General features: G+C 43.1%; 1 protein-coding gene across 1 annotated transcript in view; it reads left to right on the forward strand.

Annotated features, from left to right (window-relative positions):
* The window catches only part of baz2ba (bromodomain adjacent to zinc finger domain, 2Ba), a 116,934-nt gene that overhangs the window by 81,158 nt on the left and 21,684 nt on the right, over positions 1 to 14,092 (forward strand). The window contains exons 13-24 of the mRNA XM_061233940.1: positions 74 to 175; positions 817 to 1,033; positions 1,640 to 1,732; positions 1,825 to 1,886; positions 3,498 to 3,563; positions 4,755 to 4,820; positions 5,552 to 5,596; positions 5,847 to 5,879; positions 7,136 to 7,201; positions 7,432 to 7,572; positions 9,325 to 9,579; positions 12,126 to 12,349. Coding sequence (XP_061089924.1) covers positions 74 to 175; positions 817 to 1,033; positions 1,640 to 1,732; positions 1,825 to 1,886; positions 3,498 to 3,563; positions 4,755 to 4,820; positions 5,552 to 5,596; positions 5,847 to 5,879; positions 7,136 to 7,201; positions 7,432 to 7,572; positions 9,325 to 9,579; positions 12,126 to 12,349 — 1,370 coding nt within the window. The remainder of the gene's footprint in view (positions 1 to 73; positions 176 to 816; positions 1,034 to 1,639; positions 1,733 to 1,824; positions 1,887 to 3,497; positions 3,564 to 4,754; positions 4,821 to 5,551; positions 5,597 to 5,846; positions 5,880 to 7,135; positions 7,202 to 7,431; positions 7,573 to 9,324; positions 9,580 to 12,125; positions 12,350 to 14,092) is intronic.

The following is a 14,092-nucleotide window of genomic DNA, read 5'->3' on the forward strand; positions in this document are numbered from 1 at the left end:
GTCACGCTTTTGCGCCCTCCGCCTGAACGCTGGATATCTTGTCTCACCAAAGCCATTATCTTCTCTTCTGTAGTATCTATCCAGAAATGGAATAAGTGACATCACACGCGATAATTTTAGCTTCAGTGCAAAAATAAGGGTTGGTGACTTCTATGAAGCCAGAGAAGGACCTCAGGTGACTGTTTTTCTATCTATTGCCAGTTGTGTCCTAGCCAGAACAGAAATTCAGAGTCTAACAATGCAAGGGCAATCAGTCACTCTATCATAACCACAATAGCTTTCTTATCCCTGTGCAAGGAGAAGTATCAGTCAGCTTAAATTGCTCTCACAGTACATAATATTTTTCAAGGATAAGTTGATGGTCACAGCCTCCTCTTACAAGGAGACAGAGGAAAGTAACACAGTTTGACTTGCTATGACAGCATATAATATAATGTTTTACTCAGGACAAATGTGCTAGTGTGTGATAGCATAGCTGAACTAGTGGTAAATTGTACAGAAGCAAAAGTACTGCATATATGTGGCCCCATTAGGGGGGTAGAGAGTGGACAGCCATATCTGGCTAAGAGTAGCACTCCAGTGAGAGCTAAATGAAGCCACATTCACCATTGTTTTTCCCTTGTCTGTAACTTCCCTTGTGAAAGCTGAATTATATAACTTGGAAATTTTGATGAGAAGGAGTAGGAGGGAATCAAGTTTTTATCACATTGCTTAGAGAGAGAAAGACGTGTATCTTCATGCGTCTCCTTGTAGTCAGACAGGGAGCCGGCAGCTTCGGCGAAACGCGCTCACGGCAGCGTTCAATCTGTATCGCAGGGCATGCAGTGGAGCCTGCTGAAAGAGGAGGACATCCTTCCGCGGATCCTGGCTTTGGACGGACGGCGGGGTCGGCCCCTGAACTCGGAGAGCCATCAGCCAGGCGACGACTCCTCCCCCCGCTCCCGACGCAGGAAAGGCCGGCCCCCCAACGTGGGAGACGCCGAGTTCTCCAGCACCACCAACGCCAAACTGCTTCGCAAGCTGGAGGCCCAAGGTGCAGTGCGCCGCCCTGGTGGTCGATTCTGACCGGACCCAGTTCAGCGCTGCGATTGGTCCTCGGCACTTAAGTGTCAAAACCATTGCTTGAACAGGCAATTAGCTCCGCTAATTTTCTGGATTTAAAGCAGCTATTTGAATTGTAACTATCAACAAATAGAAAGGAAATGACTGCCACACAGTTCATTGGTTCCAAGTAAAATGTATTGGCTGCATGGCGGAAACAAAGTTTTGAAAATATGGTCTCGTAATGTGTGGTGGTGTCAGCGTGCATGCAGCAGTGCAGTTGAGCCTTTTTTGCTCCTATGGCTATTTATTCGCCTTTGGCGGTTTAAGCCAAAGAAATGTATTTTTCACACTCAAGGTTTTCCTGTTCAGATTTCAGATTTTTAACAGGCAGATCTTTTCACTGAGATGAAATGTTGTGGGTGTCATACAGCACTTGAACCGTACTTCGGAGAATTAAACAGCGAGGCGGATGTTTCACTTTCTATGATTGACCTTTTGCCCTCTGGGCCCTGCAATGCCCATCTCTGCCCTAGAAGTTTCTCGGCAAATAAAAAATAACCCATCTAATAACCAATCTCCCCACTCCGAATTGCAGAAATCGCTCGGCAGGCAGCTCAGATCAAACTGATGAGGAAGCTGGAGAAACAGGCGCTGGCTCGTGCGGCCAAGGAGGCCAGGAAACAGCAAGGTAACGCTCCCGGGGAGGAATTCTTGTTAAGTCCCCCTCAGAACGGGCCTTCAGCAGCGATGAAGCCACAGCCTTGTGCTTCTCTCTTTCAGCGATCAGGGCTGCTGAGGAGAAGAGGAAACAGAAGGAACAAATCAAGATCCTCAAGCAGCAGGTACCCTTCCCGTCGCTGCCCCGGCTGTTTTACGCGCACAAACGCATCCTGTCCCGCAGCACTCGGCTTTGATCTGAAAATCCACACGCAGCTGCGAGCGACCTACTGCCATTTGTTTTTCCTCGCAGGGTGAAATTTCTGTAGTACCGTAGGTTGTTAAGGCAGCCTCTTAAAAGCTCTCAAAATGAGGGTCTTTGTTTGCTCAGTTATGTTATTGCAAAACAGACCTGGTTCTCCAGTGTGACTAACATACATTCAGTGATAACTTTATGAGGTAGACCGGTACACCATGCAAATATTTAATGAGCCAATCATTTGGCAGCAACTAAATTCATGAAAGAATGCAGACGTGGTCAAGAGGTTCAACTGTTTTGTCAGAATGGGGAAGAAATATGATCTAAGTCTGGTTTGAGTATCTCAGAAACTGCTGGGATTTTCATGCACACTCATCTCTAGAGTTTGAAAAAAATAGTGTGAAAAAACAGAGGCGGCGGCATGGATGGCGCAGTGAGTAGCACTGCCGCCTCACAGCAAGGAGGTCCTGGGTTCGAATCCCCGTCGGCCGGGGCCTCTCTGTGCGGAGTTTGCATGTTCTCCCCGTGTCTGCGTGGGTTTCCTCCGGGTACTCCGGTTTCCTCCCACAGTCCAAAGACATGCACATTAGGCTGATTGGAGAGTCTAAATTGCCCGTAGGTATGAGTGTGTGAGTGAATTGTGTGTGTGCCCTGCGATGGACTGGCGACCTGTCCAGGGTGTATTCCTGCCTTTCGCCCAATGTATGCTGGGATAGGCTCCAGCCCCCCTGCGACCCTGTTCAGGATAAGCGGGTTCAGATAATGGATGGATGGATGGAAAAAACAGAGGCTGATAAGCATCTAAACTGCTGTTCTCGCTAGCGGTGACTCGTGTTGCATTTCATGATTTGTAGGTCTCAATGTCAAATTCCGTTTAAAAATAAATGTAACATTTTTAAACCGTAAGATGATGAGGTAGAAACTGAGTTTTGCGTCATTTGTAGGCTGTTCAGCTTGTCACCATTCACTAGTCACAAACAACCACATCAGCTGCATTTGTAGCTACGTATATGTATTTGCTTTCATTGTTTGTATGTCTTCATGTCAAGAGTAAATGTTCAGAGTAAAAATATAGGGTTTACACATAAGATGACATGGTGTAACCTTGGAGTTTTGTTAGCCCAGTGTCTCCCAGCCTTACATAACTACCATCTCGCAACAAAACTTTTCAGCCGTCTTAAAAACATGGTTTGGTGGCACTCAAAATGAAACTCCCTTCATATCTGGAGTAGAGAGATAACTTTATCGTTAGAAAGCTTACATTTTGAAAACTCAAAATACGTTTTTGGGGTCAATGCAACTGATTTTGATAGAGCCGGTGACATATTTGAATAATTTCATAATGCAAGCAGATATTTTGCCCAGAGGTGAAACAGAGGTTTCTCAAGTTACAAGTTCAGCTTCCTTCTGCCATGACCCCATTTTCCTCTCTAGTGTCCTTTATGTTAAATAACTGGGCGCCTCTAGACTAAACAAATATGTCCTTGTTGTTCATCTATTGTCCCTCTCTCTCTCTCTCTCCCACTCTCTCTCACAGGAGAAGATCAAGCGGATTCAGCAAATCAGAATGGAGAAAGAGCTCAGAGCGCAGCAGATTCTGGAGGTGTGTCTGTAAAGAGATTAAATACAGTAGAAGCATCCTAAAATCGCAGACGTTTATTCGCCGTTTGTCATTTATTTTGTCTGCTCTTCTTTCATGCGCATAATTTTGCATAGGACTAATGCTAAATTGGTTTTAGCAGACTGCTGTGGAAGTCAGTCTTCACCTCTACAGACCATGGTTAAATTGCGCATAAAACATTTTTCTACTTCAGACAATGGAAAGAGTTTAGCATAAGTAGGTGGAAGAAGCAGTTTTCCATACACATACAGTTATCGGCGCTCCAGAGTGTTTTAGCAGGCCAAAATCAAATTTGAGTTGACACGGATGGGAAGCCATTCCTAACAGGATTTCTCTCAGCTTGTAATTACTTATTTAAATTTGACATAATTTATTCCTTCTCCTTTTCTACCGTGCAACTCAGAGGTTGGGTATATGTTTTTGGTGCAAGTGTTTTTCCAGTGAAACTGAATTTATAGAATTCAAAAAAAAGCTCCTTATCTACTATTAAGCCAAATTTTCTTTATTTTTTCAATGTCCTTGAGTGCTAATTGGACTGCTTGAAGCTCAGAGTGTTGATCTGTTGAGTGTAAAAGGGCATGTGGATTAACGTGATTATTGTGATTCATAATGGTTTCACATCTTGATCAATTATGGTGTGCATTAAAATAATATTAAATGCCACTCTGGGAAAACAGATTTTAACAAATGATCAAGAACTACATGTTCTGATGATGTTGTTGTAATTGATTTGGAATTTCAATAAATAATACATTGCTAGCCATCCTTGCATAAAATGTTATTTTAATTTTTCAACTAAGGTATCTGTTAATGCAATCAAGTTCAGCTCAGTCCTATGTTGCCAGCAAATTCACAAATCAAACGTGCCATTAGATATATGAATGTTAGGTTGCAAAATATACAGAAGGAAAGTGGCTTGTGTATTTAAAATGAACTGACATTGAAATTGTACTACTGTACATAGCCCTGCTGAATCCGGTGTGAAGCTGTCACATAATCTTGGTTGCCTCAACAGCCATTTTCCTGATGTATTAATATTTCAGCATTTTTGAAACCCCATTCATGGGTTGTAGGATACTGGAGCCCCTGTTTTTTTTTTGGTTTTTTTTCCTCTTTTGCTTGAAAGCTGTTCAGTGGCTCTATTGTGTGACCTGCTGATCTGTGGATTCACAGGCCAAAAGGAAGAAAAAGGAAGAAGCAGCAAATGCCAAAATCCTGGAAGCTGAGAAACGAACAAAGGTTAGTTCAGACCGGCTACGAGCTGTGAAGGAGGCCTGACAAGCGTGACTTCACAGAAACACAAACGCTCACAATCACATCTAATGATTGTAGCTACAACCTCCCACTGTTCTCTGGCTTACCGCATTACGGGGCAAACTTAGATCGTAGTGGATAAAAAAGAAATTGTCTTTTCTACAGTATGGGCAATTAAAATAAAATAAAAATACTGCCTCTCTGTTGACCATTTCAATTACATCACATTACTTTGTGTGTAAATTATTAAAATATATACTCTGTCTAAATATCTTGCTAAGTATATTATATGAAGATATTACAACTGTTTTTATGATTTCAAACTGTTAACCTTTATCAGAAAACATTTCAAACCCCCAAGTACAGTAGATACTATTTTCAGACTATTAAATCTAATAAAACAATATAAAACCTTAGTGGGTTAATAAGCAAACTTAAGTTCATGAACCACTTGATGAAATCTTGGGTTGTTAGTCCCGGGGCCTATATCACAAAGCAGCGTAACTGAGTTTAGCTAGATACAACCTTTGTGACAGGCCCTAGGGCATGGAAGGTTGTGAAACTGTGAGCCTCAGACCAGTGCAAACTAGCCTTTCCCATGTATCTGCCAAGAACATAATATCTGGAACCTTTGAAATAAGTGAAAAAATATTGTGGCAGTGATGCCTTTTTTAATGTTTGGTATTTGATTGTTTTTGTCATTTCCTGGTTTGAAGGAAAAGGAGATGAGGAGGCAACAAGCTGTCATATTAAAGCATCAGGTAGGTGTCATTACCTGCAGCCCTACATTTTACATAGTGCTAGAAATACTAGTACTTTTTTCATATATTTTAATCTTTTGGACTGAGGGGGGTCTCTTTTTAAGGACTTACCAGTTCTTTATTAAATCCCTCATGTTTTTCCTTTTGTTAATCTCCATATTTTTGGTATTGGGGGAGGGGGTTCTAATATACACTTGTTTTGACTCTTGTGATTTCTGTTTCATAATACTTTGCCAACTCTTTCTACCAGGAGTTGGAGAGGCATAGACTAGATATGGTATGGGTATGTTTATTTTGTACATCTAACACCGCATCGTGAATTGGTTGTGATATGGTTGTCATAGCAATGCATAAAGCGTAGCCTTGGCTGCTGTCATACTACATCCTTCTGCATGGCTTTACAGCAAAGTGCATTGCATACATCTGCTCTGTGTGTCCCTCGGAGACCAAGGACTCCCCATAAAGCAAACAGGACATTCCTGTGCCCTTCAGATTCGAGTCGAGGGCCGCAGTGCATTCTCATGGTGGATGTGAACATTGAAAAGTCATTCATCGCATTTATTTTTGGTTTTTTTTTATTTATGAATGGCTGTAAAGTGCTTGAATTTGAGCCCCTGATGAAAAGTCAGTATTTGTCCAATCAGTTGTACTTTCTCCATGCCGTCCCCTAGAAAGTTTTCCCCTGTGTCACCTACAGTCACTCTCATCCTTGCCTATGTGCTCAGTTTCAATCACAGGACAAGGCAACATGTCATCTCACTCATCAGCCACTCCACTGACTGTGTTTGTGTCATTTGAGTTCTTCCCCTTACACTTTTAGCCATACCCACCTATGAAGCCATGTTGGGCCGAAGAACGGCAATGCCAACATTGCCAAAGACCCATGCCATATTGAATTTAGCAGTGCCATAGAAAGAAAGTTTTGGAAAGAGCCCATTTCAGGATTTGTACGTCGCATAAGAGCCGATATAAAATGTGCTCATACAGAATTGGCAATACACAGGTATTTTGAATTTCCACTATTGGATAAGCGAAACACCTAAAAAATAAAAAATAAAAAAACGATCACTGTAGCAATATATCACTTCACTTTTTTATTGCCTCCTACATTTGTAGTAAAACTTAAATTACCCATTGAATCCTATCTTAACTGACTTATTTTAACTTTCTTGTTTTAGTTTTTAGTAGTAGATGTGCAGTAAATTGCATACTAGCTCAGCATTTTTGCTTTTTTCCGGCCGGCTTGTCGAGAAGCAGCAGGGCCAAGCCACAAACTCCCGAGCGAATGCTTCCTATTTTGACTGTCTTCGCACCTGTTGCTTTCCCGCGTGCTTATCGGTTGTCATTTTATTGCCTTCTAAATTGTAACCAAAAACACATAAACCTGGCCATTGTTTATGTAATTTGTCATTTTTTTTTGCTCTTTATCTTCCTGCTAAATGTGCTTTTTTTTTTATTAAGCTGTCGTGTTTCATGTTGCCGCCGAGTACTTTCTCGTGAGCCATTTTGCTGCTGACAAGATGCTTTCTGCTTTGCTAGGAGCGGGAGAGGAGGCGGCAGCATATGATGTTGATGAAGGCGATGGAGGCTCGGAAGAAGGCCGAGGTGGGTGATTTATGAATCAGGCGCTTCTCCTTGAAACCGTTCCGGGCTTCTAGTTTTCCTTTCTTTCTTTTCTGAAAATATATGGACTGTGAATAAACCACCGCTCTGGCCGTAAGCAATTTTCTTTGAAAGCGGCACAATTTATAAGCCTGTTACCGCGTTTTTCTGAATTCTTGTAACGTACTCCCCCCACGTGTCGCGCCATTTACACGTGCATGTTTGGCTCGCAGGAGAAAGAGCGCGTGAAGCAGGAGAAAAGGGACGAGAAGCGGTTAAACAAGGAGCGGAAATTGGAACTGAAGAGACTGGAGGTGGAAATCGCCAAGGAGATGAAGAAGCCAAATGAAGATATGTGTTTAGCAGACCATAAGGTAATCGCATCAATAACCGAGGAGACAAATAACAGCGAACATAGGAAACCCAGCTTATTAAAACCGTAGTGCAGGGTTATTCAACGTGTACCCGCTTTGGGATTCGTTTTCGATAGTTTGGCCGTTAACAAAGAAACAAACAACAACAACAGTCCTCCTAATTAATATGCATCAGCAATGCGACTGTCCACTTTTGGAAGTACCTCTGAATGTGAGCAACTGCTAAATGATTGTAATATTATGCAGGCGTATGCACTGTATCATCTTACTGCTCATCAGAGACAGAAATGGTCTTTCCCTAAACCCATGAATAAGCACCTGCCACTCTGTCCATCCAACTTTACCCAGCCTGTGTATTCACCGCTAGTATTGTTCCCCCTTTCTGTCCCAAAGCACATTGGTGCTGTGAATACATATAATTATGTGTGATTTCATTATAATTATTTTATCCTGATATACATTTTTCCAGGAGGCCTTTTGTTCTTTTTGTAGGTTTGTATTTGCTTTTCTGACTTACAGTGTTGGCATTTAAATGGTACTATTTGAGATGGCCGAAAATATGATTTGATATGATATAATTTGAAGTTTGAAAATGCAATAAAACATTTTATGAGTAGGCTACTCATTAGCAGTATTGGTTACACGGTTAACTGTTGAGACAATGGGATTGTAAACATTTAGAAAAACTGATGATTTGTCACATCCCTAGTATACATACTGCAGTATGCATATTAATGATTCATTTTTTGAATGTGAAGTAGGATGTTTATGCAGCCGTTTTTAAATGACTCCCATGAAGAAATGATCAGAAGAGCCAAGCTGTAGGATGTCCCTGCTTCAGCACTGGGGATAAGAGTGAGAAAAGATGAGAAATGAATTAACAATGCGATCAAAGAACTGCCAGATACTCCAAAGCATCTCAATTCGGTTTAAGGAATAATGTTCTACTGTAGTTTACAGCAGATATCACAGCAAAAATTCATAGGTCACTGTGATATAGAGTGGCATCAGGGACAGAATGCTATGCGCAGTGTTTATTCCATACACTGCCACCCAGTGGCTGTTAGCGGTTCTGCATGCTACTGTGTGACGAGGGGAGGGGAGGAGAAGAGGTTTATAAAACCTGTTTTTGGAAGACAAAACGGTGAGCCATGGATTTCAGTGCACTTCAGCAGTAGGATATAAATATCACATATCTCCCAAATCAATTTCCCTCAGTGGGCAACCATGTGATTTTTATCAGTGCTGAGCAGGGACAACCAAGAGCCAAGTGCTAAGGAAATATTGAAGCTGTACTCTTTTATGGCTTGCAGTGAAATATATATCAGGTCTTTCCAAAAGCACACTCTGCTCTACAAGGTGATAATGGAACTTTTTTTAGTAGGTTATTCAGTGCTCAGATGCAAACATAGTAATGGGTCACTTGCCTCTGATGTTGAGATTAATAATTTTGTGGAGATTAATAATAATTATAATTATAATAAACTATTTATATAGCACCTTTCATACATAAAGTGTAGCTCAAATTGCCTTACATTGAGATAAAAGCAATTACAAAGAATTAAAAAGTCAAGACGAAGTAAATAGAGAGAATACAGGAGTAATGTAATAAAATATTAATGAAATAATAAAAATAAATAAATGTAACAAAAACAAAGAGAAAATAATAAAAACAGTGTTGCTGGATATAAGACAAATGTTCGGTATGTTTATAATAATGACAGCGTTGCGTTGTTGTCGATCCTGTCGCAGCCTCTGCCGGAGCTGTGCCGCGTCCTGGGGCTGGTGCTGCCGGACGGAGCCTTCTCAGACTGCCTGATGGTGATGCAGTTCCTGCGCAGCTTCGGGAAGGTGCTGGGCTTTGACATTAGCGTGGACGTGCCCAGCCTGGGCGTGCTGCAGGAGGGCCTGCTGAACCTGGGCGAGAGTGCGGCCGAGGTGCAGGACCTGCTGGTGCGCATGCTGTCGGCCGTGGTGTGCGACCCGGGCCTGCCGGCGGGACACAGGGTGAGCCGCCGCGCCGTGATGCTAATGCCGAGACGAGCGCTAACACCGAGACGCTAACGCCGAGACAAGCTCTAACGCCGAGCGCTAACGCTGAGATGAGCGCTAACGCTGAGACGAGCGCTAACGCCGAGCGCTAACGCTGAGATGAGCGCTAACGCCGAGACGCTAACGCCGAGACGAGCGCTAACGCCAAGACGCTAACGCTGAGACGAGCGCTAACGCCGAGACGTGCGCTAACGGCGAGACGTGCGCTAACGGCGAGACGTGCGCTAATGGCGAGAAGAGCGCTTTATTTTCATGAGAACATCCTCGTTTCGACATTTTTTTTCATTATATTGAAGTTTACTGTTATTTTTACGTTGTATCTGCTTTAAAAAGCTAATTATTTCATTTCATTTCATTTCATTTGCTAATTAAACTATACCTTTAAAAATATATTAAGCTAATTTAAATGCATAGTTTTTTTATGTCTTTATGTCTCAGGAATAAAGGAGTCTAAATTAGTCATCCTTTGTTTCTATGCAAACCTTGTTAGAAATATTGTTGAGTGTACTGAAACATCGCAGTTCTGATCATTTATATACCCGCATCACAGATGTAACCTCCCCCCTCCCCCCTCCCCCATCCACCCCCACACTGCTAAAAGCAAATTATTCCATTTCAACAAGTAAAGACAAAAAAAGACAAAAACATTCACTCATTTCAAGATTTGCCAATGGGGAAAAGAAATTCCCTTGTCAAGCTACAGTAATAAGCTTTAACCAAGGTTTCTCCATTACTATCCTATAGATAGCAGGGATGTTATTTTCTCCCCTGTTTTCCTGCTGTCCACTGAAGTGGTGAAAGAAAATGCTCATTTATTCAATGCTTGCCCTTCTGGGAATAGCCTACCTTGCAGTTCTAGCTACTTCAGTCCCAATTGTGACTGTATTTTTTCAACTGCTGGAGGCCCTGGGAATTCTCAAGGATGTCAGATGCTGCCTGAAAATGTCCACATGCTGATTTTCTAGAGGGAAAAAAGCATGTACTTATCCTCTACTAGAAACAAAATATGTCGAACCAAAGTTAAGACATTTTCATTTTTTTTTATTGAGGACGTTATTTTCATTATATTGCAGATATTTATAACATTAGTGTGCATGGCAGCAATATGTTATTTAAAAAAAAAAAAAAAAGTTTTTGCATGTTTTATGACTCAGGAATAAAGGAGTCTTCTTCAGTCATAATTTGTTTCCATTCAAACCTCGTTAAAAATATTGAATCATGAACCCTGTATTGTGAATTGTATGTACCAAATCCTGAGCTGAATGTGTCATTACATCCCTACACCACACTATACTGTTGTAATATACACACACACACACATTCACACTATACTGAAAGCACACATAACACTAGACTTTATTGATTTAATCTTGACATAAATATAACACCCATAGATCTAGACACCCATAAAACACAATTTGTAGATGCAATAATAAACGCCAAAAACACATGCAGAAAAACACTATACTGCTGCAATGAAGAATATGCATTCACACGTCTGTCCTGCAGTAATCAGAACATGCACACACACACACACACACACACACACCACTACTTCTATAACGAGAGCCCGTACATCAGTAATTTAGTAATAGGAACACACAGGCAGGGTGTTATTAACATCTTTTGCGCAGAGGGGCTAAATGAATTGGCTTATGGCTCTCTAAGGGTATCTGTATTTAAAGTTCCTCTTAATGCAGTGTCTGCAATAAGAGCTAAAATGCAGTCCATCAGTAAAGCAATTTCTCTATGCTTATCTAAAGATGTTAGTCACAGTCCTTTTAGACGGGCTAGTGTTCCTCAAAGGACTTTATCTGAATGGCTCCTGTCACGGGCCTTACATAATATTGTAATAAAAATGATCTAAGTTAAAAGTGTGTAGGCTTTTAACTACTTCTGATAAAATATTGAAAGATGAGTTCCCAAGCGGTTAGTAAGTAAACCACCATGTGCCCTGGCTGAGGCCTATTGCCTTGACATTAAAAGTTTTGCATATTATATGACAGCAGGACAAAAATATATTGCACGCATAATAAAAGCTCTTTGAATTGTTAGTACTTCAGTTAATTTGTTCCATCAAATATCATGTCTAGTTGCCTGTGCCTTTATTTGAAATTAAACAAATTAATTTGTACCATTTGTAAAATGGCAATTGAATTAAATGAGTCCATTAAACTGCACACAGTGTTAATCACTGATTTGGCCTTAATTTCACCATTCTTCTGTTTTGTCTGAATGACTCATTGTCCACTAAATAGTAAATATATACAGTGTGAAGTTATTTTGTAAACGTCCAAATTACGTTGTCGGAGATGAGGAGGGGGGTTTGGGGAAGTCTTATCTGTACAAAAATGTTCACACCACATGCACTGGATGAAGGCTAACGTATACGTTATTGTGTTAAATGCAAACCTTAAATGCAAAACATAATGCAACACCTTGTTGTGTGACAAAGTATAAACTAGCGTTGAGGCTCAAGAACATTCCTGTCTCCCTTCTAGACGAAAACAGCCTTGGGGGACCACCTGACCAATGTGGGGATAAACAGGGACAATGTATCCGAGGTCCTGCAGATCTACATGGAGGCGCACTGCGGGCAGACCGAGCTGGCCCAGCTGACTGAGAGCCTGAGGACCAAGGCCTTCCAGGCCCACACGCCCGTCCAGAAGGCCTCCATGCTGGCCTTCCTGGTCAACGAGCTGGCCTGTAGCAAGAGCGTGGTCAGGTAAAGCTCCTACACGTCCTCCTTACCTCGGTCACTGTAAAATCTCAAAGGCCTTCATGGTCAACGAGCTGGCCTGTAGCAAGAGCAAGGTCAGGTAAAGCACTTGAGGACAGTGAGTTGCTGATCCCTGTACACAGTCTCCTTACTGTACCTCAGTCACAGGGTCCTCTATCATACGATGTGTCATTTACGTTAGTATGCTCGATTTTGAGAGTTCTGTCTGATTTTTTATACAATCCTCTGATTTGAAATAGATAATCCTGCATTATTATTACTCCCATCACTTGCTTCCGTACAGAGTGGAAGCAACTATGCACATCTAATTAATTTGGCAGTGAGGCACTGACTATTTCCCACTGTGTAGTACGACAGGAGAGCTAGCACCTGTCTCTAGCTCTCAAAGAAGACAGTAGGGAGAACCTTGGACATTACCACCCTGGTGGCAGAGTTTTTTTTAATTTTTATCTTGTACCTTTGTGGACTGTCTATGATGGCTGACATGTGCGCTGTTGTGGCTAGTGATCAGATGACCTGTCATAAGCCCATATCTTGGATGTTGTGCCTGGTTTGAGCTTGGGGGAGGAGGGGTTGCCACTACTGGTAGACCTTGTTATTTTTCAAGCAAAACCATACACAATGTTTTATAGTTATAGTGTATTCGATTGACACGGCCACACAAAGACCCAGTTACCTCGCCCGGAAAAGGGAAACCGGGGCCCCCTGCTGGAGCCAGACCCGGGAGGGGAGCTCGTCGGCGAGCGTCTGGTGGCCGGGCCTTATCCCATGGGGCCCGGCCGGGCACAGCCCGAACTGGTCACGTGGGGTCGCCGCCCTGTGGGCTCACCACCTGCAGGGGTCGGCATCGGAGTCGGGTGCTTTGCCCAACGGGCAGTAGGCAAAGGCGGGGATCCGGGCGTGCTGATCCTCGGCGTCGTAGACTGGTTCTGGGGACGTGGAACGTCACCTCTCTGGTGGGGAAGGAACCGGAGCTAGTGCGGGAGGCGGAGCGGTACCAACTAGATATAGTTGGGCTCACCTCCACGCACAGTACTGGTTCCGGAACCAAACTCCTGGAGAGGGGCTGGACTCTGTTCTTTTCTGGAGTTGCTCAAGGTGAGAGGCGCCGGGCGGGTGTGGGGATACTCACAAGCCACCGGCTGAGCGCCACTGTGTTGGAGTTCCACCCGGGGAACGAGAGGGTCGCTTCTCTGCGACTACGTGTCGCTGGGGGGAAGGCTCTGACTGTCATTTGTGCGTATGCACCAAATGGCAGTTCAGAGTATCCGGCCTTCTTGGAGTCACTAGGTGGCATCCTGGAAAGGGTGCCACCCGGAGACTCCATAGTTCTGCTGGGCGACTTCAACGCTCACGTGGGCAATGACGGAGAAACCTGGAGGGGGGTGATTGGGAGGAACGGCCTGCCTGATCTGAACCCAAGCGGTGTTTTGTTATTGGACTTCTGTGCTGGCCATGGATTGTCGATAACAAACACCATGTTCGAGCATAGGGTAGCTCATAAGTGTACTTGGTACCAGAGCACCTTAGGCCAAAGATCGATGATCGACTTTGTGGTCGTATCATCAGACCTGCGGCCGTATGTCTTGGACACTCGGGTGAAGAGAGGAGCAGAGCTGTCAACTGATCACCACCTGGTGGTGAGTTGGATCAAGTGGCCGGGGAGGCTGCCTGACAGACCCGGTAAACCCAAACGTGTAGTGAGGGTGAACTGGGAACGTCTGGCGG

This window comes from Conger conger, chromosome 3 (assembly GCF_963514075.1).
Source record: "Conger conger chromosome 3, fConCon1.1, whole genome shotgun sequence".
In the NCBI taxonomy this organism is placed as follows: domain Eukaryota; kingdom Metazoa; phylum Chordata; class Actinopteri; order Anguilliformes; family Congridae; genus Conger; species Conger conger.